Source organism: Corapipo altera, unplaced genomic scaffold, assembly GCF_003945725.1.
Source record: "Corapipo altera isolate COAL_440 unplaced genomic scaffold, ASM394572v1 49, whole genome shotgun sequence".
NCBI lineage: Eukaryota > Metazoa > Chordata > Aves > Passeriformes > Pipridae > Corapipo > Corapipo altera.
In genome coordinates this window covers 20134219-20157835 of record NW_020884879.1, presented here as the reverse complement: position 1 = coordinate 20157835, position 23617 = coordinate 20134219, and the positions used below count along the sequence as shown (strand labels likewise).

At 38.2% G+C, this 23617-nt stretch overlaps 1 protein-coding gene across 1 annotated transcript in view; it reads left to right on the top strand.

Annotated features, from left to right (window-relative positions):
- The window catches only part of MRPS28 (mitochondrial ribosomal protein S28), a 78848-nt gene that overhangs the window by 689 nt on the left and 54542 nt on the right, over nucleotides 1-23617 (top strand). The window contains exon 2 of the mRNA XM_027638690.1: nucleotides 15162-15343. Within this exon, the coding sequence (XP_027494491.1) occupies nucleotides 15162-15343 (182 nt within the window). The remainder of the gene's footprint in view (nucleotides 1-15161; nucleotides 15344-23617) is intronic.

Genomic DNA, 23617 nt, shown 5'->3' with positions numbered 1-23617 from the left:
ATGAGTTCCAGAGGTCCTTTCCAGCCCTAACAATTCTGTGATTCTCTTTTCACTGCTTCACCCTGAGTAGTAAATAGCCTGCAGAGAAACATGGACAGCTCATATTTCTTTTTAACATGCTCCTACAAAGATCTAATGTAGAAAGTGAGCAAGTAATTTTGGTTGTGTAGAATGCAAGGTAACAGCTCCATGGGCAAAGCTGTATTATGGCTTTTGCAGGCTGGCAGGGAGGATGTGGAAAATCTTTAATTGACTATGGTGGGTCAGATCAAAGACCTGTAAGGCCAGTGCTCCAGAGACTTGTAGTGGAAATATAAAGACTCACATGAGTGAAACACCTGTAGAATTGTATATGTGTGAAAGCAGCAAAAGAAACAGGAGGACAGGGGTTGAGAGGATGCTGTATAATAATGTGGAAACCCACAGTTCTCCAGGAAGCTGTTGTCAGGAGTAAAACTGAAGATGATGGGCTTGGCAAGGCCTGCACTGGTAAGCAGGAGCACAAATGATTCATCAAGAGCAGACCCTGCTCCTGAACTACAGGAGGAGGGCAACATGCCTGTGTCCCATACCTTACGTGCCATTTGTTTTCCTGTTCCTCCGCCACGAAAACAGTCATGGAGAGATAGTGAGCTGCAGGTCTGCTATTTATTGAGTCTGCACTAAGTAAAACACTGGAGCAAAGGACTACCCTCTAAACAACTGTTGAGTCCTGAAGGGTGTAAAACATTTATCCAAAACTTAGTTCACTATTGCCAAACAGCATCAGTCTTGGAGGTGTGGTGAGGCCTTGATAGCTGGCAACCTTCATCCTCGGTGTTGTATCCAAGTGGCATTTCTCCAAATACTTGTTGTGGGTCTGTGGGTATGAGAATGTGAGTGGTTGGAACTTGGGAAACAGTGAGTGGTAAAGTGAATTTAAAGATTTGCACTTTCTCTAGCAGTGCAGGGAGTTTTGTCATGCTGATTTTCCCTACACACTGTGACTGTGCCTGTGAGCAGACACGCAGGGAAACACGAAAAACCTGTGTGTGTACTGACAGATCACAAAAAATCTCTTCCAGGCTGAAAAGGCCTGACCTCTGATTATTCTTTAGGTGGAAGTTGCCTTTTTGTAACTTTTTTCAGTTCTGTTTGCCCGCACCAGTGGGATTACTTGGAGCGTACCCAGTAGGATATGGAGATTAATGCTGTGAATTATTATTGCAGGAGTGCTGTGGTAGTGGGCATGTAGAACTGGAAATGCCTGTCACTGAATCCATGACCTGATATCCCAGATTACTGCACAATCTGTAATATTCTGTTTTCCGTTGAAAATCCACACTATCAAAGCTGGCTGTACAAACATCAAAAGTTTGCCTAACCCAGGATGCTGGGCTCAGGTGGTGTCCAAGGGGTTGTCCACAGAAGAATTTAGGAAGGGGATCACTTGATCCAGCTGTAGGAGATACTGAATGCTACCTTAAGGATTTGGGATCCCTACCGTAGGGATTTGGGAAGTTGATTTTCCCCCCTTTTTTATTTTTCTGTTAAAGTAAGAAGCTGGGAACATTTTTTCTTTTTCTTTCCACAAAGTCCTCAAGCCTTTGAAGCTTCTTAACTAACTCAAACGTTACATAGTATTCACAGCATCATTTCCAAGTGGAATTACATGTACAAATATAAAATAATGCAATACTGGAAATCAAGCTACGCATGAAAAATGAATATCCGGACTACAGCTCTGAATTTCACTTTGCTGAACTACTTTTTCACTCGAACCAGAGGAAGAAAAGTAACTTGCTTTGCAGTGTCCCAGGGATGTTCGAAGCAGAACAGGGAGATGAAGATAATCATGACTCTGCTTTCATGCTGTTCTTAGCCCAGTTAGTTCTCTGTGAGCCTGGGTGTCATTGATGATTATTCACTGTTTGCTCTTTGAAGAGCGTGCACAAGAGGGAGTGGATTTTGGTGAGAATGAAGTAGCAGAGGAAAGTGGCATATTGAAATGAGGAAAATGAAAGGGATCTGACTTGCGGAGTCATCTGTTCATTTTGTGTGGTTTCATTGAAATTACGTTTTCACCACTTTTAACTGATTTTTGATTGCTATGAAGTGTGTTATTTGGTAAATAAACTTTCCCATAGTGGGGAGCAACCCTGGTGCTAGTGGGGCTCCCCTCAGAAGAGGGTGCAGTGGCTCTAGCTGCATCCCCTTTCTGCAACAGCACGATCTGCTCTTTCAAGCACGAGGAGTGTGGTCTTGCTTATCCCTTACCTGGGCCACAACATTCCTTATCTCAGCTGGCAAATCAACAGGCCCAAAGCACTGCCTGGCTTTTGCTGTGCTTCACCCAGTACGAACCAGAGGTGCTGTTTGGGTCCTTAATGTTTCTTGTTCTTTTGAGGAGAAGCTTGATAATGTTTCTGTACAGATTTCCTCTGCCAGCTGTTTTTCTTTCGTTTGTGGAACAGTGGCTTATTTTAGGCAGATATAAGTAAACTTGATAAATGGGCATGTCTTCAGATGATTGAAAAAGCATGATGATATTTTTCCTAAAACTCTTAAGTTTTTTGGGCACAGCAGTAATGTGTACTGCTGACCTTGCTTCAGAGTTGCCTAGTGGTGTCTTGCTGCGTTGGTAACTTTTTAGGGGTTTGTTTTTGTGATTTAGTTTTTACATTCAGTTTACTGTTCTGTTGTTACTGTTTTGCAAATACTGAAATTTACAGAGCAGGCATGTAAATGTTGATTAAAATTGTTAAAAAGGGGGCAACTTGGTAAGCAAAATATTTTGATAGACCCTCATGATATTTAACTTTGTCTACAGCAGACAGCTCAATTCTTACTGCTTTTTCCTTCTGCATTTTTATGATATGTAAGTTTTGCATTATAAACTGAACAACAACAGCAACAACAAAAGTTTAAGGTTCTTTTAGAAGGACAGAAGGAAATGCTTTAGGTGTTACCTTTATTTACAGATTAAAGCTATCTGCCTAGCAAAATAGGAAACCTTGCCTTTTAGGAAGGATGTGATGCTTTTTGTTGATACAGGTAGAGAAATGAACCTTCAGCTGCATTCTTCTCTCAGTTGCCAAAGTTCAAAGAAAATGTAAGAATGAAGTAACTACTTAAGAATAAATGCACGGTTTTGTGCACTAAATAGTCTAAAAATGTTTAAAATATGTGTGGTGAAGTCTGGCAAGTGTCTTTTTAGGTAGAGATGAGTTAGCACTGTGTTAGCTTTGCTGCTAGTCAGCAGTATGTGCCAACAGCGGGGTAAAGCTGCTCTGTTGGGACTTTTTACGTGACACTAACAGGGTGCAAACCATCAGGTGCGTGTCAGGGCGCGGTGACACGGGCAGAAAGTTTTCCGTGTGCAGAAGCAGAGATGTGCAGCCTCTGGCTTGGCCGGGCCGCTGGTTCCAACCGGGCAGAGATGCTGCGCCGAGGTTTGGGTGAACTTCCACTCCCGGCACAGCAGAGGGCACCCCTTGTTTTCAGATGTCGCAGGAAAAGCAGCACGTTTAAGAAATTTCCTATTTAGTTCCTTGAATACCGTGTTTGAAGGGAAACCATTTATTAAGAAGAAACGTAACTGATTTTGTCTGAAGTTCAGATGGAGGGGACTGGGTTGGTATCAGTACATCATAATAACTAATTTCTAAAAGAGAGATATTAGAAATTATTCTTTCAGACATTTATATATTTTAAAATTTTCTTAGCCAGAGGTCCACTGCTGAAAGGATTCATAAATTTGAGGAAGGTCTCTGTATATTTAAATTTCTTATCACTATTTAAAAAGTAAAATATAAATATTCATAAAGAAAGAAAACAAAAAAAATATTTTAATAGGTCATATAAAGAGTTGACTTTGTGTTTTAGGGGAGAGATTAAAAACTAAAACATGAGAGTGAGCATTTTAAAGGAATGTTATTACATTTCTGAAAGCTACGTGGAGATCCCTAAAAAGAATATGTAATTGTCATGCTTGAGCAGTATCTGGGCAACCTCAGTTTAAAATAATGTGTAACAGTGGATGTTTTGAAATAAAATACTAAAATAAATCAGAATTATTTTAATGTAATTATTGGTGGAAAAGTTTTCTCTCAATCTGTCTTCCCACCTAAGTTAACATTTAGAAGATGTTTATCCTGAAGTTGTGGTTCTTTGACAGCAAAAACACTGATTTATAGTTAGTGCAATTATCATTTGCAATTTTCATGGTGTAATATTTCTTAGGACACCTGTAATCTTTGTGTGGATGCTTTGCTAGTGCTAATAAATAGCTTAAAAACATTTTTGGTTTGATTACAAATGTAACAGCACTCTATAAAACCTATGTGCCAAGCACAGAGGTTACTCTTTTAGGGGTAGATTACCATCTGGCCAGCATTCAAGTGCTGAAAACTGCTGACTAACTGAGCAGGACTTGCCAGTTGTGGGATTTGTGGGAGCTGGAATGGGTCGTCTTTACCTGGAAGTTGCTCGTGGCTTGCTTTGCCAGATTGCAGTTCTGCGTTTGAGAAACGTGGGTTGTGTCTGCTCCTGCTGCGCTGTGAACACGGCCCGGTGCCTTTGGCTTTGTGCTAAATAAGGGCTGTGTCGCAGCATCGTCTCAGCTGGATCTGCTTGAAATGCTGGTTTGCATTAAAGTAGGAATGAACCTGGTTGTCCTTCTTTTGACCTCTGTGAAGGAGCAGTTCTACCGTGTGAACGCTCTGGCTGAGGCACCAAAACTTGTCTCTTCTGACTTGGGTTTCTTCCAGCTGGAGGCACAGCTGGCCCTGTCGGAACACCTGCTTTGCGTATGACAGGAGTGCTGGCATGACAGGACTTTGTAAAGCTCACATAGTGTTGGAGCAACACTGTGAAATGGAGTAGACAGGACTTCTGATGTTGTTGGACAGCAGCAGAGAATGATGCATGCTGCCCCTTTGGAGGATTTAATTATGGTACAGTAAAATTGTCACCGCTGCCTATCCCAGCAGTGTACTCAGGAACACAAATTCACGTGGGAAGGACCTGGGCACCTTGCACAGCTCTGTCCTTGGTTGACATGAGGAAGATCACAGCTCTGGAGGAACTGTCTTCTGGAATTTGCTCCTTCAGATATCTCTGGGTTGGTGACTGATTGCTTTGGCATTGCTGGAGGTCCGTGAGTGGTTATTGTTATCAACAGGATATTTACATCCACCGTTGCTGTGGGAGATCCCAGTTATTCTCATATTATGGCTATTGAAACAGCATCCTGTCCTCTAGGAACCTGGAAAAAAGGGCCTGAAGTGATAAATGGAGAAAATGTCAGGCTGAAGATAGGACAGTGCTGTTGTGTGGGATTACCAGTGTCCCATTCCAGCATGGCAACCTAAAATGCAAGGACACACATGTAATTGTTCAGAGAAACGATGCAGAGTTCTCCCTAAGCAGTCAGGCTGCACAGGCAGATGCTGGGCTCAAAACACCATGGGCTGGTTTTTAGGACTCTGTGTGCTCATTTGATTTGATTTTCATTTTGGCGTAATGCATGCAGTGATTCACCCACTTTCCCTGGTTTAGAGGCTAATGTTCTATTTTTTTGCTATAAAAGTAATCCTTGAAAGATATATATAGATAAATACTTCATGTTTTAAATTATATATAGAAGTTGTTTAAAGAAAAATAAACAGCTTTATTGTGACCAAATTATGTGCTATCTTATGTTGTGAAGTAAAGTCATAGCTCAGTGTCATAAATGATCCACCTGTCTAGTCAACAGCATATTTTCAAAGCTGCATTTGAAATTCTTTATTAAAGTCTCGTTTTGCAGCTTCTGCACAGTGTATCCATTCAAAGTGTGAAGTTAACTGGAAAACTTTCCTTTAACTACAAACAGAAGTTGGCATTGAGTCAACCAGTGCAGCAGACTGTACCTTTATAAGATTTGTTGGGTAAGCCTTGGTGGTTTGGGTAGCATTATAGTGTGTTAGCAATATGACTTTCTGCTTTCTGATGTTTTAAATGGGCAGTTGATTGATGAAGAAGTTTCCAAAAAGGGTCTAGAAGCAGCAGACAATTAATTTTCTTGATACAGCTGTTCTGGTCTTCCCCTGTTCAATATTATGCAGTGTACAAATCCTGTTCCTGTGATCTTTTTTCTCTTTTGAGATCTGTATGATTCTACTTGAAAATTTTAATCATGAGAAACAAAGATTGTTTTCACCATGGTGTTTTACTGTTCAAGTTCTACATGTATTTGGTTAATTGTTATTTGCATCTCTTTTAAAAATATGCTTAGTTCACAGTATTACATTGTTTGTTATTGTGAGGACATTGTATATACAAATATATACATTCAGGCATATTTTGTGTTTTCTGCACAGCTGAGATACTTTTAATTATAAGTTATTCTGTATGCAAAAATAAATTAAGGTTTGGAATATGCTATATTCATCAGTCAGCATTGCAGTGACCATCAAAATATGGCACTTGATGGAAGGTTGTTAATGAACACAAATTCATGTCAAAACGTGTGATGAATCTTTCATTGTTTTTAAAATAGAAGTGTAATCCTTTCCTAATCTGCAATCAAAATATAATTTTAAACTATTTTTTAAAAAGTGTAATTTCAGTATGTGAGGTTGGCTTAAAAATTGTGTCTGTAGCCAAGCCAAATCTTCAGCCAGAGATTTACCCCAGAAAGCTTGTCTTTCAGATAAATTTGTGGACTTAAAAGTAGAGAAGTACCCTCTGCTGTCATGAGACCCTGCCTGGAGTACTCCATCCAGTTATGGGGTCCTCAGTAGCTGAAGGCAGAGTGTGTCCAGGGAAGGCCACAAATATGATCAGAGGGCTGGAACACCTCTCCTATGAAGATGAGCCTGGAGAAGAGAAGGCTCCAGGAAGACCTTGTTGTGTTCTTTCAACATTTAGAGGGCTTGTAAAAAGTCTCTCTCAATCTTTATTACTAGAGCCCGTAGTGATGGGACAAGGGGCAATGGTTTTAAACTGAAAGAGGGTAGATCTAGGTTGGACAAAAGGAAGAATGGTGATGGTGGTGAGGCACTGAACAGGAAGCTGTGGATACTCCATCCCTGGAAGTGTTCAAGGCCAGATTGGATAGGGCTCTGAGTAAGCTGGTCTAGTGGAAGGTGTCCCTGTCCATGGTGAGAGGAGTTAGGGCTGCATGATCTCTAAGGTCCGTTCCAGCCCAAACTGTTCTGTGAAAAAAGTGTCAATCGTAACACGTGTGTGTAAGAAAGCAACATCAGAGTTTCTATTCTAGTGTTACTTTTGGTGTTTTCTGCCTTTCGAGGGCAGCTTGGATATCCATTTAATGTAACTATCTAAATGGGATTTCCTGGAGGCTTTTTTTTAGTATTATGATAGTTTACTTTGGACTAAATTCATAAATAAAGTAGGATATTCTTCATATTCCAGGGCTTATAGCTCAGCTGATTTCAAATGGATTGGCAAGAGCAGCTTTACGTCTGCCAGTTTACAACTAAGGTTTCAAATATTGTCAGATTGTTTTGTCCAAGCTGCAAAGAAGGCTTACAGAATAGATCATGCTCTCTCAGATTTTCTGCAGAGGAGAGGGTGTTCTTCTCCAGAGTCTTGAGTTCAGTGTACTCCCAGATATGCTGGGACACTGAGACTTCTAGCCCATTGTTTGCAGCAGTCACTACCAGATTTTACCTTCAAGTTGGCAGTGAGAGGGGAGATACCTTAGCTTCTGTACCTGTGCTCCTTAAAGCCTAATCCTAAAGTATTAAAAAAGAAAGGATGTTCATGAAGAGGTCTTTACAAAGTACTGTTATGCTTGGACAGTAAATTAGTCACCAAAAATCCTAATATCTAGAGTGAAGTTAAAATGGTGCTTTATTGAAACACTTAGTTACTGCTTCTCATCAAGGGATGCTTAAATGCCTAATTTCAGTTTTTTACTTCCATCCTTTTTGGCTGAAGAGTTTTATTTGGTTTGCTTTCTAAAATGAAACCATATTTCTTCAGTGTGCTGAAGAGAATGTATGGATGTTCCTCTTTTGGTTGAAACAGCAGAAGTTTGCATTGCTTTCTGGTGGTTCTTTAGGGAAGCTTGTAGTTTTAAGATAGTGATGGGAAGTAGCTCTGGAGTACTCAAAGTTTTTGAAAGTAAATAAAAATTTAGTAAAGATAAGAATGAAAACACAGCATTCAATTTCCCTCATCCTCTTCTAGGCAAAAAAGAGCTGTTTCCCTTGTTTTTTCCATTCATAAAATCTGAGGTTTTTTCCCGTCCAAATTTTAAAGATTTGGAGGAAAAACTTGTAGTGCACACTGTGTTCTTGAACACAAGTTTTGTACTACCATGTATTGAAAAGTGGTTGTGTTTTCTTCTCCTCTTGACTGCTTTCTTCAAAACTTACCTTTAAAAAGATGGGTACAGACACTACTTATATTTATTCCCAAACTATATAATATGGAGTTTGTTGCCGTTGAGGGTGCACTTCAAGTCATACTCAAAGTGGACAGAAATGGAGGAGTATGGTGTCTGCTGGAACTTTTAGTTATACTGATATTTCTTCTACTGGCCTGTAGATGTTAAATAATTCATATTAGATTAGTTATAACTAAAATAATTCCCTTATAGAATTCAGGTCATCATAATGTAACCTAGTGTGCAAGTGCTGTCTTTATAGAAATTTGGCCTTGTAACAATCTTTCCATAGAAAGTGATTCATAGGAAGCTTTTCATAAGTATATTCTTGCTTAGTAGCAGGAAGGCTTCCAGTTTTCTCCTTGACTGCTTTCAGAGCTCTTCTTTGTGAATTTGCAGTCATTGATATTAGATTTTTCCCTAAATTACTGCTTTGAATCACGAATCCTCATTTTATGCTTCTCTGTTTGCTTTTTTTCAGCTTTGTTCAGTATTTAATCTTCAAAACCTTTTGTTAACAAGAAGTTTAAATTAGTTCTTCGCTTTAATCTGTTTGTATGAAATAAAATGGAAAAGTCTCTTGTTTAAAGGAAACTGAAGAGATCTTCCTTGTGTCTGTGGTTGCCCACTTTGGGTTGTAAACTGAATCTGTGGGAAACAGCATAAACTTCAGTTGTTTGATATATATATATATATATATATATATATATATATTTATTTTTATGGGACAAAACCTCAGGCTACTAAGCAGGGAGGAAAAAGAGCTATGTTCTGGGGTGGAATAAATGCCAAACAGTGGACTTTAAAAATTATTACTCTAGTTATAACCAAACCAAGTCTTTGGCTATAACTGTGCTGTAAGTGGGATGATGTTCTGTTGCTTACAAGCCTTAGTAGGTGAATTTTATGGCTGTTGTATTTAGTTACGGTATGCTGGCTAAATCCTATGTCCTAGTTTATTCTTATACAGCTCTGTCTAATATAGTTTTCCTGTTTTCTACTATGTTCATAGTTTCACCTGCCTGTTCTAGTTGTAAGCATTAGGAGTTTTAAAATAACAGCATTTTAAAATTTGCCTTGGTACACAGTGCAGAGTTAAACATCAGCTTTCAAAAAAATTCTAAAATAGCCTTAGACATCTTTGAGTCACTGGAGCATCATGCTGATGTCTGTGGTTTGTGTTCTCCATATGTGAGTGGTGTGTATTAGCTAGCAATTTGCAAACTGTCCTCCTGTAATACCATATGAAATGAATTGCTGTTGGCAAATAAGAGCTTAACAAGTAATTTAGTACTTTTTACAAATGTTTGTCAAATAGCAGAGTAGAGATGGAGAAGAGACGGTTCCCGTCTCTGCATTACTGTTCATATTAAAGTCCAAGTGATGCTCCTGATTCATATTTCATCTTAGATTTCTGATTTCATATAATCATAGAATGGCCTACTTGGAAGTGACCTTAAAGATCAGCTAGATCCAACCCCCCTGCCGTGAGCAGAGACAGCTTCCACTAGACCAGGTTGCTCAGAGCCTCATCCATCCTGGCCTTGAACACTTCCAGGGATGGGGCATCCACAGGTTCTCTGGGCAACCTGTTCCTCCAAGTACTACAAAATATAAGCAAGTCATATGCAATATATTGCAAGTACAAGTATTTTGTTCCTCTTTATTGTTTACACATCTGTTGATAATAAGGAAGTAAGTGAGCCCCTGGCCTGCAGACCTGTAGCTTGTGAAAAAATAATGGTAGGCACAAGCCTTCTTTGAAGGAGTAGGTTGTATAATACTGTAGTTAGTAATGTTTATTGAGGCAATAAAATCCCTGATTACTGCTAGGCACAATGTTATGAACATGTTCAAAGTTAAAGGTAGATGAACTTGTTTGGTTGAGGGGAGACTGAGAGCTGTCCATCTCAGCGATGAGTTAAAGGCATGAGGGCTAAAATTTGAGTGATTATATTCTGAGACCAGAATAAAATACATGATACTTCTCAATAAAGAGTTATCAGCATTAGACCAAATAGTTTAATGTATAAAAAGAAGGCAGCACCTCAAGAAAGCACTTGAAGCTGTAATTGCTTGCATGCTTGTATGTTGAAATTTCAGTTGCTGTAGTCATATGTCAGTGCTCGTAGTGCTCCTCCTGAGTCTTCAGCATTGTTTCTTGGGAGAACTTAAGTGTGCAAGGAGACCTCATTGGCGAAAACAAAGCTTGATGATTGTTCTTTGATAAATTCAGGAGAGTTCTTGAGTTGGCAATGCCTGTTGTGCTGCTTCTGGGTGAAAGGCCATTAACTGATGGATGTCACATTTTGACAACATTGTCAGAGTTGGTCCTGGTGTCTTTAAGGTGATATTCTTCTGCACAATGGAGTTTTGACTTGTTGCATTCGAGTAAAAAGTAGCAGAAGTACCCTAGAGAGGAAGAATAAGGTGCATGAATCGTTATGAGCCGCTACCCTCGTAATGCCTGCGACACTTAAGAAATTCATGGGATTTAGGTTCATATTTAAGCAACAGTGCACACTTCTAGTAGTTAAAAGGTATGGAAAATTAAGGTCTGCTGGACTGGAAGAACATAGCAAAATTTCTGAGGTTGCTTGTTGAAATAAGTGCCTTATCAATTTATACTTGTTCAGTGGGTAGCTTAATATATTGGGGTTTGGTTTAATATTCTTTGTAGCAGGCTCCAAGTTGTCTTTCCTAAGTGAAATAGTACGTGTTGTCTCAGGACTTGATCTGTTCAGACCCCTTGCAGGACAAACTTGGTTCAGGTTGTTCAGGGCCTTTTCCAGTCCTCTTTTTGGTTTTCAAGCTGTTGGGGCCTTTAGCTATTGTGATATCCTACTAACCTGTTACTGCAAATCGTTTTTTCCATTTTGTTGTTTCATGTAACTAAACAGTTTCTTTGGGCAGAAAAATCTTTCTAACTATGGAAAACAGTGCTGAGGAAAACAAAATTTGATAGTTATAGAGGGTTGTGTTCTTTGTATGCTGCTTGATGTTTATGTCACTCACCCCTTAATTGTAGCAATCAGATTACCAATCTCCCATTTCTTCTCCGTGTCTCATCCATACATCTCACATTCCAGCTTGCGTGCTACTTGCCTTTGCAAGCAAACAGAAGGCACGAAGCCTGGGTTTTCAGATATTTTGCTCAGTGGGTGGGAAAGGACCTCCCTGCTTGTACAGTCATAGGCTTTGCTCCAGAAACAGTATGTTACATTCCTCTACTGGAGTTACTTCTTTTTCTTGGATCTTACCAGGGTTTAAATCTTTGACTTTTCCCACTCTCTGGTTAATATGTATCATCTTGGAGTTCCATTATTGAAAGAGCTGTTGCTTTTTATTGAACTATGCCTGCAGAAAGGTGTCCAAATATTTGTGAAAAACTTTGAAATCCAGAAATTGGAAAATCAAATGAGTTAGGCATCTAAGAAGGAGGAGGTGAAAAAAGCCTTTATACTTCAGGTACTTGAAAAGAATGTGCCATTTGTGCTTCTGAATTTTGTAATATTCTCTGGTTTTTGCAACTTGACATATTATCTGTGCATTATATATCAGAACTGCGTGGTCAACACTCCTTGAGAACCAGAGAAGTAGAGTGCTTAATAAAGTATGTTACCCCTTTATTATACAGTCTTACTGTTTTTCTGTAATGCTGCTGTGGAGAATCCAGTTAAGGAGATTTAGAAATCATAGAGGAAAGCACTCAAAATGTCATTAAATGCTTGAGATAAATTGCTGTTTAATGAGGTCTCCTTTAGGTTATGCAGAAAACTGGAGAAAATACTGCATTTTGTCTCACTCTATTTCTAGACTGTCCACAAAATAGTCCTTGATGGCACTAACTAATGGCATCTCTTGAGGATTCTTGTATATGTAAATTAGCTGTTTGTGCTCTTGAGAAGTTCCTCTCCAGGACGCAGAATAGAGAACACTGCAGACTTGTAGGCCTGTGATAGAATTCAAACCGATTCCCAATAGCTTCTTAGAAAATTTTGCAGAATGAAGAATGGCAGAGTATTTCTTTATACTTTAACATCTGTATTTTACTTAAATCTGTGTTCTAATAAGAAATGAGCACATCTATCAGTGTGTGAAGATAGCACTTGTGTGTTGTGTGCAGAGATTATTTCACAGGCAAGTTTGCACATGGGAGAATTTTGTATCTGTATTTTTTCCTGTCAGGGAAATAAAGGAGAGGGTTGGTATTAACTAGAATGGACCATTTTTAGGTGATGAAAACAGGACATCCATAGGATTTTAGTGTACTCATCTTCATGATGTGGAGATAAACAGTTGCTACTTGTGAAGTTTTTTAAGTGTACAGAGCCTACCCAGTGTGCCATTGTATGAAGAGAACATGAATGAGGTGAATGCCATTTCCCGGGTGTAACTGCCAAGAGATGAAGGAATTTACTTTGAATTGTATTAATTGCTTAGCAAAGAAATCTCAGTGTTGCTCAATGGCCATTACTAATGCCATCTTTGTAGGTAACTTAGGAAAATCTCCTTCAAACCAAACTCAATTCTCTTGATCCTCTTTAGTAGCTCAGGCTTTTTCCAGATAATGTACATGTAGGAAAAGGCAGTTCATTTGTAGTGTCTGATTTCAGTAGCATTCATTAAATTAGTTGAAACCATAGGTGGACTTCCTCATCTCCTGTTGAAATGTCCAAATAAAGTTGCTCTATGTGTTTGTCCATATATATCCTACAAACGATGTCACTTGCCTGCCTCTGTGTGTGGTGAGGGTTTTTTTTTTTGTTTTTTTTTTTTTTTTTTTTTTGGGGGGGGGGGGGTTTTTTTTTGTTTTTTTTAAGACCGATTTTTGTATTAGTTTGCCTTACATTGAGGGATAACGGAAAATATTCTGGGATGAAATGACAGTAGTCCTTGTCATCAGGAGTTTATATGTTGCTGCCATATTCTTACCTTTGCCCTTCAGTGGTAGACCACTGAATTTGCACTTTATTGTACCTTAGTTTCCCTTGAAACAGGTTTTGGTATTTCAATATAATGATTGATTTGTAAACTCCTTCCCAGATGGAGTCATTTTGAGGGGGATGTGAATGTTGAAATGTTTTCTTCTAGTTTACAATTTATACATTGATTTAAAGTTTTCTACTGCCTCCTTAATTAATATGATAAATCAAATTTAAATACTTCCTCTTACCGTTTCCACTGTGTTGTATTTTTTTTCTTGGAGCACTTACAAATGCATCCTGTATAATTAATTTTCATGTATTTGAATTCAGACTGCATTGTGAAATTCAAACAATCCTATGTTTGGAACCTTATCTGATATTAGCTTTCCTGTGTAAAGTCCTACTGCTCTGTTGTGGTTTACCACTGCCAGATGCTCTTTCTGTGGTGTGTGTGCGTGTTGCACATTGTTCAGCCCTTGTCCTTGGGATGCCACATGTAACAGTTCCTGTTTCTGAAGCAGCAAATTTACCAGGTGTCAGATCTCCAACTTATGATTCCTGAGGCTATGTCCCATCAGAAAATTCGTGCTATTTGTGCCTTCCAGCAGAGCTGGAATTCAAAACTGTCTCATGTTTTGACTTCCCCAAGAATAAAAGTTTCCAAGTGTACAAGTGGGAAATGATGGCATTATTCTCTGTTCATGTAAAGTACAGATGGATTTTCAGCATCTGCTTGAAGTAATCAATGGGAAAGTGTGTTGCTGAAGCCAGCAGATCACTAAACCTTAACTTGCTTGATTATTTTGTTCAGTTTAGTTCTTCTGCTGGTTCCAAAATAGTTTGAAATCTTGCACAAAGTAATTATTATCAGTTAATTACTGCTAAATGTGGGGAAGAATTAATAGGCTGTAATTTTTTCCATCTGTTTAGCCATCTATAATATGATTTCCTTAGATTCACCTTCAGGTAGGTATTGCTTCCAAAATGCTTCTCCCGTTTCATTTGTTGCTAGCAAGAAGGCTTTTCTTACTAATTGCTTTTCAAAGGCAGTAATCTTAAAAAGTGGTCAAATGTAGTTTATCAGGGAAAGTATATGTGAGACTGAGTCTCACTTTGATATAGCTGGATGTTTTCCCCTGGCATTCAGTGGGAAGCCTATGATAGTCAGCTTTCTCACGTCACAGAACAGAGATCTCTTTCTCCATGAAGAACAGCAGGAGGAATTTATGTTCTCCCATTTTCTCAAAGCTCTATGAGAAGAAACTGGCATTTTGTTTATTTAGTTACTTTGATTTTGTAGAGTGAAAAATGAAAGAAGTGATGGTTCAAATTTTTTTTTCTTTCATTTATTAGATTAGTCCTGGGCATGCTTTCTGCTTTTGCTGCCTTGGCAAAACGGTTTTATTCTTTAAAATAATGATTTAAGTACTATTAATTTTCAAATAGTTGCATGAATAGCTGCAAAGTACTAATTCTGGTTTGGTTTTCACAGAGGAGATAACAAAGAGATGTGAAATGTTCTTTTCAGGAACATCTCCTACATTTGGAATGCATTTTTAAATTAACTTACTTAACCAATAGAGGACTTGCCGATATTTTCAGGAGATGCACAGTGTGATGTTTTTCTATGACTCAATTAATAAAAGCTTTACCTTTAATGTGTAAAATGTTCGGAGATGGAGAAATGCACGAGATCCCTCCTTAGAAGTCTTGCTAAAAATGTACCATATACATGAAATCTTTACTTGTTATTCAATGAATCAAGCCTTTTTGTATGTTACAAGTTTTATTTAATTCCTCCTTCAGATAGCACGTTTTGTGAAATGCTTTTTCTTTTTTTTCTTATTTGTCTGTAGGTTCCTTCAGAGAAATCAGAATCCTTTGCATCCATGTTGAGACGCTCTCCTTTAATTCAGATGGGGCCTGCCAAAGATAAAATTGCCATTGGTCAAATATTCCATATTGTAGAAGATGATCTTTATATAGATTTTGGTGGCAAGTTTCACTGTGTGTGCAAAAGACCAGAAGTTGATGGAAAGTAAGTAATAAAGTTACGGTAGGTGATTAACATATGTGAATAACACAGTGAAATGCTTAGCCAAAGGGACTTGACCATTCTGGACTGAGCTTAGATAGATTGTATGAATCTTGTGGTTTAAACTGTGGAAGATAACATATTGTGCAGAATGAAAGTATGATCACAAACAGACCTGTGTAGCTCAGACATCATTGTCTGGAATGGAGGTTCCTTTGCACACTTGCTTTATTGTTATCTACAGTATTCCAACTTATGATGGGCAAAGGAAGTTACTGGGTGTTTTGTCACTGAAGAAAAGAGAAATAATTGTCATCAGAGTTGTTAAAACAAGCAGTGTTTATTGAAATCCTTGTGAGTTTTGTGGATGTGGAACTTTAATCCCATGTAAATTGCTTCTTAGGCAGGAGCTATCTATGCTAAATATGTAAACATGAGGTGACCTATTGGGGAGTTTACATGTTATTTGTGATAATATGGTTCATAGCAGATGATCAGTGCTAATGTGGTCAAATATTCCATATTGTAGCAGGTGACTTTATATAGATTTTGGCATAAAGTTTCACTGTGTCCTGAGGTAAAACAACTGTGGTGGAACTAGAACTGCTGCACTCGAGAATACAGTAGTTAGAGAGCTAAAAGATAAGGAAGCAATGAATTCTAGTGGAAATAGTATTTATAAACTTTCTTGACTGTCTTTAGCATGTTATGATTATATATTATTCAAAGATCTCTTGTCTTTTTAATTTGTCTCCAGGTTGCTTTAGCACCTAGTTTTTAATACGTAGGCAAAATACCATATTTTTGCATTCATAGCATCAGAATATTTTAGTCCATCTCTTTTCCCTCTTTTTTCCCTGAGAGAGGAGGAGCATCTTTATTGATCTATAACATCACTGGTTCTAAAACATTAAATATGATTCCCGTTATATTCAGTTCTGAAGTAGCTGATTTAACAGAAAGAGATTTAACAAAAATAATCGCACATTTGTGTGCAAATCTGTGATAGTATTTTATCAGAGCATTTTTGTACTCAACTTCCTTTTTTTGACAGGTCTATGACTTTCAAAGCAAGTGTGATTGATATCCCAGGATGAACTGAGTCCTTTGTGCCTGTCAAATTTGGCAGCAGATGAAGATTTTCTTAGTCTTTTGCTGCTGCTGTACTGATGAAGCCCTTTTTGCTCTTTGCATCTCTTGTTAATGCTAAATTGAGATGAGCTTTGCCTTTCTCAAGGCCATTCTTGCATGCCTGAGGAGTTCTTCTGTATTAATCTCAGTCTATGACCATTCATTTTGGTTCTGTGGTAGAGTTCAAACTGAAGCTCCCTATTCAGCTGCAGGAGCCTTCTGCCAGGCCTGCTCAACTTCTGCACCTTAGGAAGGACCCTTCTAGAGCATTGAGGAGTTTGTCCTTATAGATCAGTGACCTCTTCTGGGCACTTCATCACGTCAGGACAGCTTCTTCTCTTCCCTGAATAATCCAAAGTCTACTGTTCTGAAGCCCACATCTCTCTTCTGCCACTTGCCTTTCTCACTTTCCTTCGGTGTTTAAGCTCTCATTGGTGGTCACTGCAGCTGAGGCTGACATCAGCTACGATGTGCCCAAGCAGTTCCTACCTGCCCGTGAGTGAACGTGTCCAGCAGAAGACCTGCCCTGCTTGGGCTGTCTGGCACTGCTGGTAAGAAAATGTCACCAGGGCGCTCGCTCTGGTTGCTCACTCCCCTCTGTGTTTGTTTTTGCTTGAGCAGACATAAGGACATTTGAAGTCCCCCATGAGAATCAAGGCCTGCAATCGTGAGGTGGCTTCTGATTGTTTGAATGAGGCTTCATCTGCTCCTTAGAGTCTGTTGGTGCACACTTTGGTGCCTTTGGAAGGCAATAGCTGCTTTTGATCACCAGCATAAAGGTCCAACTAGAGTATCTTCTACCAAAGCATGAAAGTAACTGGGTAGAATTTGCAGTGTGTATTTAGATCTGTGCCAGCTTACACTGGTGACTGCAGTAATGTTTTTGTTACCGTTATTTCTGTTAATTCACTTACTGACAAAAGTGACTGTATCACCACATTGTACTTGCATGTAACCAGTAGAACTGTTTACTGTTTTGCTTGCAAAATGTTTATTGTTAGTGCCAAGGAGAAGAACAGGCATTTTAATTTACAGATAACAGATGATTTTTTGGAGGCCATCAGTTCAGGACAGAAGAACCAGATTTAATCTTCAGACATGGAAATTCATGATACCATTTTTGTGAAGTCAGTCTTGAACATGGATCTTTTGTACCTGTATTCTGATACTGATTTTCAGTTTTATTGTACTGTCTTTTCAGGTTTTTGGCAACACCTCCAAAATACTAGCTTAACGTCTTTAGAGGAAAAAACCCCTCTCTTGCCATTTATGTAAGGAAGTATCTTGTGAGGACGTGTGCTTTTGATATTTCCTTGGTCATTTTGCTTTTTTCTCACCAGAAGTCACCTATTTTCATGATACTGTAATAAAACTTTCTTTCTCTTATATGATGTCCTCTGCTCTTTGAAAGTGCTACAGGTTACTTGAAAAGAATCAAAAAGTCTGCAAGAGGTTCTTGTCTGTAAAACTTGTTATCTTCAACTGCTCAGTCTGATTCCTAACAGTTGTGATTTCTTGGAATGTCCACGTGAAAGACTCTGTAGTGCTACCACCATGTGGCCATAAAAAAGGATTCCACCCTAAAGACTGTCTTGAGTAAAAACGTGACTATGAAAAAAGGTGTCCCTCACTTGGAAAATTTAAAGTAGCTCCATAAATATATTTTTTCCATCAGTTCTACTAAAAGAAATGTCAGCCTTTAAAACAAACAAACAAGCAAACCACCACAAACTTTAAGTAAAAGAAACCTTAGAACAGTACTAATGCAAAATTTAAACTGAATAAGCATTTGAAGAATCTGCTAGCAATTTTTGTTTGTTTCTCATTGATTGTTTTCCTTCTTTGGGAAAGCTGTTTCATAGAATTGCTATCAGCATTGGTGGTATTGATATGGGAAAAATACATCAGCTTAATTAGAGATGAAGCATATTGTTGGTAAAATTTCACTGGGGTCAGGCAAGGGTGTATTTAATTATAAATTTCAGCAGTGTTTTATTTTGGATTTATTTAGTGTGTCAGGAGTATTTATTGCCATTACAAGTTCAAAATCACATGTAATAGATGCTGGACTTATTAAAGATATACTATAATTAGTAAAAACATGTTTCTTGATACAGTTTGACTTAAATGCTGTATTAAATTTGCATTTTATGCCAAGAGCATAGCAATTCTGTTAAGTATCCAAAGTTTATACAAATGAGAAAGTATCTGTAGGAAAGTAAGGTTCCTTTTCAGCTATGGGAAGAAACTGGTATATTTTTTTCTTTCTTTTAACATGCAGAGGAAATGAAGTCCTAAAGAAGAAAGTATCTGTCTTACATCTCCAAATGAGCAACTATTTAATCCATGGCAAAAAGGTGCTGTTACAACCTGCTTCTGCCATTATCAGATGGAATTCCTAAGAAGCAGAAAATACGGGAAGGAACTGTGCTGACACTGCCTCTTGCATGGTCTGCACCTGTACTCTTAATGACCAATTCCCATCAAAAGGACAATGGCTTTCAGCAATTTTCTAAAATGTAGGATTGCAGGACCAGCTTCCAAAGAGGATTAAACTGCACCTCTCCATGCCAGTGTAATGAAGCTTTATTTTCAAAGACTGCTGTAACCCTCCAGCAACTCCAGTATTATCAGGCTGTAGGATCAGAAAGATACTTCCTTTATGCTTGAGTATGCAGCTGGTGCAGGGATTTCCAGTATATCCTGTGGCAATTTTACTTGACACCTTTTATACAGTGTGTATTTGCCAAACTTAAATAGTAGAGAAGGGAAGAAATCATTTGATGCCGATTGTGATTTAGAACGTGACAGCTTAATGAGCATCATAAAATATTACCTAATGCTGTTTCTGCAAATTGTATCAAAATATTTACTCTGTTTGAATGACTGCCAAGGTGAATTTTATTTGGGAAACATTTTAAATTCTTCTCTTTGTTCTATTTTTAAAATATTTTGTAGATAAGCGCAGAAGGGAATCCAATTTAAAATAATATATCTTTTTAGATTAGGTAATATGAATAAGGCTGGTTGTTTTCTAGCATATTCATTTTATTAAGACAGTCTTAAATTTAAGTTGATACTGACATAAAAGAACTTGTAAAAAAAGAAATAGAGGTCTATGGAGAGAAATGCTGTTCAGGGGGAAGGATTTCAATAAGACACCATTTGGTTTAGTTCCAGTTTGTGTAGTAAACAAAGTCCCTGTGTGTTACCCTGAAGGGTGAGTTTGGAATTAACTACTCCATTTTGATGCCACGTGAATATGTTTCTTCAACACTGAGTGCATCTCAGCCAGACTGAGCTGCCTCACACAAAGCATCTTGCTCTGGGTGTGTGGCAGAGATACCTGCACAAGGGAAGGTGTCGGTGTGGTAAATGCACTCTTTGCTTGCTGAACCCTTGTTTCCCTGACTGTTATGTATGTCATGGTGCAAGATTACTATGGAAAGGTTTAGAGAGATGATGTTGAAGACATAACCTTTCTAACTTTCCTTCAAAATTAAATGGAGACCAGACAACTGTTAGGGTGCTGGACTGATAGAGAGACCCAGCATCCAGCTCCCATCCCCAAGGCCTTTACTCTTTCTTTGCCAGAGGAATCACAGGCATAAAATTAATGTTCAGCCTGGTGTCTGTGACTAACTGGGAGCAAAATCTCTGAGAAGTAGTATGGGCCACTACAGGATACGTATCTGGTGGCAGTGGAGAGACTTAATGATGGTTTCCTTAGAGTATGTTTTTCTTCGCTGTCCTGTACTGCTGCTGACTGCAGTAGTGCTGCTCTGGCAGCCTGGCACATCCTACAGCTTTCATGTCAAGCTTTGAATGTTGATGCAACTATTACTGCTAAAAAAAAGAGGTAATGTGATATATAAAGGAAACATATCTTGCTCCAGTAATGCTGGTTTTAGTTGTACATGTTTGTTTTTACAGTGGTCTACTTCCTTCTTGCTGTCTTTTGCCAGCAAAATAGCATTTATCTGTAATGCGTAATTCTTGAGGGGAAAGAAGGTAATTGCTAACCAGCAGTACAAGTAATACAATAAATGGTGCTTTGGCAAGTACAATTTTCAAACTTGTGCAGATGCAAAAGAAAACAGGTCATAAGAAAGAGACTGGAAACCTATAGACACTTAGTGATTTTTTTTTAAAATTATAAATGCATGTTGAAGTTATTGATGAAATGCACGTGATACTGGGTTAGTGTCCAAAATTGCTTCTCATTTTTGTGATGTAGTCTTGCGTAGAAAAGGCTCGAGGTCCTCTGAGGAATATTTTTTTAACTCCCACTTTCAGTAAGCTCATTCCCATGAACACAGTAATTATACTAGTAGAATTTTTCTCATTCTCTCTGTGTGTTCAAATTGTTGCTGGTAGCTCATTGGCATTAAATCGGTGCTCTCCTCCTTCCCTGCTTCCCTTCTATTAAGTTTTCATTCCCAGCAAGTCAATCTTTTTCTTACCAGTCTGTCTAGTAATAACCATACAGTAGAAAAACTCTTATAAGAAAATGGAGAAAATGTGTAACCAGTTTCTTACAGGGAATGCGTTATCTTCCTTCCTTCCATCATCATTTTCTGCCATTGCCTCGTTCACATGCTCCATTGCTAAATATTTGCACTCCTTTCAGGTTCATTCTCTGTATTATTGTTTTCAATACTGATTGTTAATATATATTTCCAATGTAAATATAACATAGATTTCTAACTAATTACAGTTTTATATTATTATATCTATTCAGTATTATAGAAGTTAGTAAGTCTTTTTTAGCTTACATATTATTGCTCAGCTTTTTACCAGTATTTTACCACTGAACTGTTAGAGTTTGCAGTTCTGTTGTGTCTCCTTAGGCAGTCACCATGTTTTAGAGGTGGCTGTATTGCAGCAGTATATAATATGTACCTTCTATTAATACTTTTGGAAAGTTTTATAAATAATTTTTGCTCATTTATACATAATTAAAGCAGAAATTACAAAACTTACTAAAATACTTATGTATATAGTCTTATTTAGTCAACATCAACAGTTACCTGTCCTTTCACACAACATTTTCTCTTTTCTTTTGTAATCAGCTCTGATTTTTTGTTGCTGTTGTTTGTTTGTTTGTTTTTGGAAAGTATTTCTTACCTGTCAAAAAAAAAAAGTAGTGACGTAAATAAGCAACTTGGGAGAATTTGTAAGTTTATATGACAGTGATTTCCTTTGTCCCTGTAATGTCAGATGGTTTACATCTATCAGTGCCATATTGCTGACATTTGTAATACTAAATAGCTATCTGAAATCAAAGCAGCCTTCATACTTCCTTACTCTTTCCTCATCCTCCTTGGCTTCCAAGTTGTCCTACCTGTCAGGTAAGCACCTGCTTATTGGAGGGCAAAATTACCCTGCATTTTGAAAGATGAACTTAGACTGTATTATGATTTTTGAATTGTTGAATAATTATAACCTGCTCAGATTTGCTGAAGTATAGAACGAAATGTGCACATACACTTTTCTGAATCTCTTCCAGTTTGCATCTTTTATGGAAAACATAATCAGACAGCTGGTCTCCACACTGTGAAAACCAGTCTTTTTCTCTGATTAAAATTACGAAAATGTCATGTTGAAATTCTCTGAGGACCAAGGTGGTTTGCACTAGTCATCAGCAAACTTGGGTTTTGGCACTCTGGTCAGCCTTCGGTCTCCAACTTTACCCAAATGGGAAAGGGAGAAATGGGAAGCAGGACTGATGATGTCCTGTTCCCACATACAAACATTGCAACTTAAAAAGGAAGCCTTATTGTTTATACTGAAGAGGGCTAAATTCAAGGAGGTGGCAGGAGCTCCCTTTTCTACAAAGCTTCCATATAGTGCAATTCACCATCGCTGGGAGCCCAAACAATGCACACGGTGCCACTCTGTCTGCTGTCGAACAATTTCAGCTCGCTTTTTTTAAAACAGACATGAAGAATAGCCCTGTGATTGCAAACTTGGTCTGTGTGCTGCAGCAATAACCTCCAACTTATTTATAGCATTTTGGAAATTACAGCATTTTTATCCCCTATGGACACAGCTTATTATTTGCTTGGTTTTTTACAATTGTGACTGTTTTTGCCACCCACTGTATATCATTCTTCAGTGGTTATTTTCAACCACAAATGGAGGTGTTGGCTTTGTGTGGTTCTGTAATACACAAGACTGTGCTTCCAGAGTTCCCGGAGCCCAGAGTCTGTAAACATTTTTTTTGAACTACACTCTAAGTTTTTCATCCCAGATAGGTACTTTAGAGTTTAGTTAATGTAATGATACCATGTGACAGGTGTTGGTTATCAAAACTACAGCTAATCCGTATTAATGAGGCACCCTGCACAGCATTTGGTACGGAATATGCGGCATAGACCTAGGATTAATGGCCCAACAGTGCATGTGAGCCTGCTAATAATATTTTTTCATCTTAGTTTTTGCTTCTGTCATTAGTTTAAGGTAGCAGGGAGTTATGGCATCTGATGACCTTTGGAAGAAAAAAACCTCACAAAATTAGTAGCAGTTACTGGTAAAAACATTGTGCCAGCTCTGTCTTCCCAGGGCATCATGATAAATGGGAGATGGAATATGCTGTGTAAAACGTCTTGAGAGAACAAAGCAGTCCATAAGGTGGCCTGGAGCTTTTTTGGCAATGTCAAAGTCTGTAAATACTTTTTAAGCCACACTTTTTCTCATATGTGGACGTGCACACATACACAATAGGAAAAAAAAGCAGCTTGGAAAACTTATTACTGCATTGAAATGCTTGAGTGTTGTCCATAGGAGAAGAGGTAGGTTAACTCTGTCTTTTCCTCTGATCCAGGTGCTAGCTGTCAAGAACTGCAGAAACTAGAGTTATGAAGTCATGACTTGGCAGAAGAATTAAAATTGTTTCTAGTATTTTGTTTTGAGATTGATGAGAATAAATGAATTGAATCTCTTTGTGCAGCATATTTGAAAATTTACCCCACCACCACCTTTGAGAAAGCCTGGCTGTTAGCACACAGGGAGGAGCTCCCTCACTTAAATACTCCTTGTAAAGTATGATTAATTTCCTCAATAGCTAGACAAGGCTCAAGAAACCTCAGCCATTACAGATACAGAAGATTATGAAAACTCTAACGCTCCCCAACATGTTTTGCT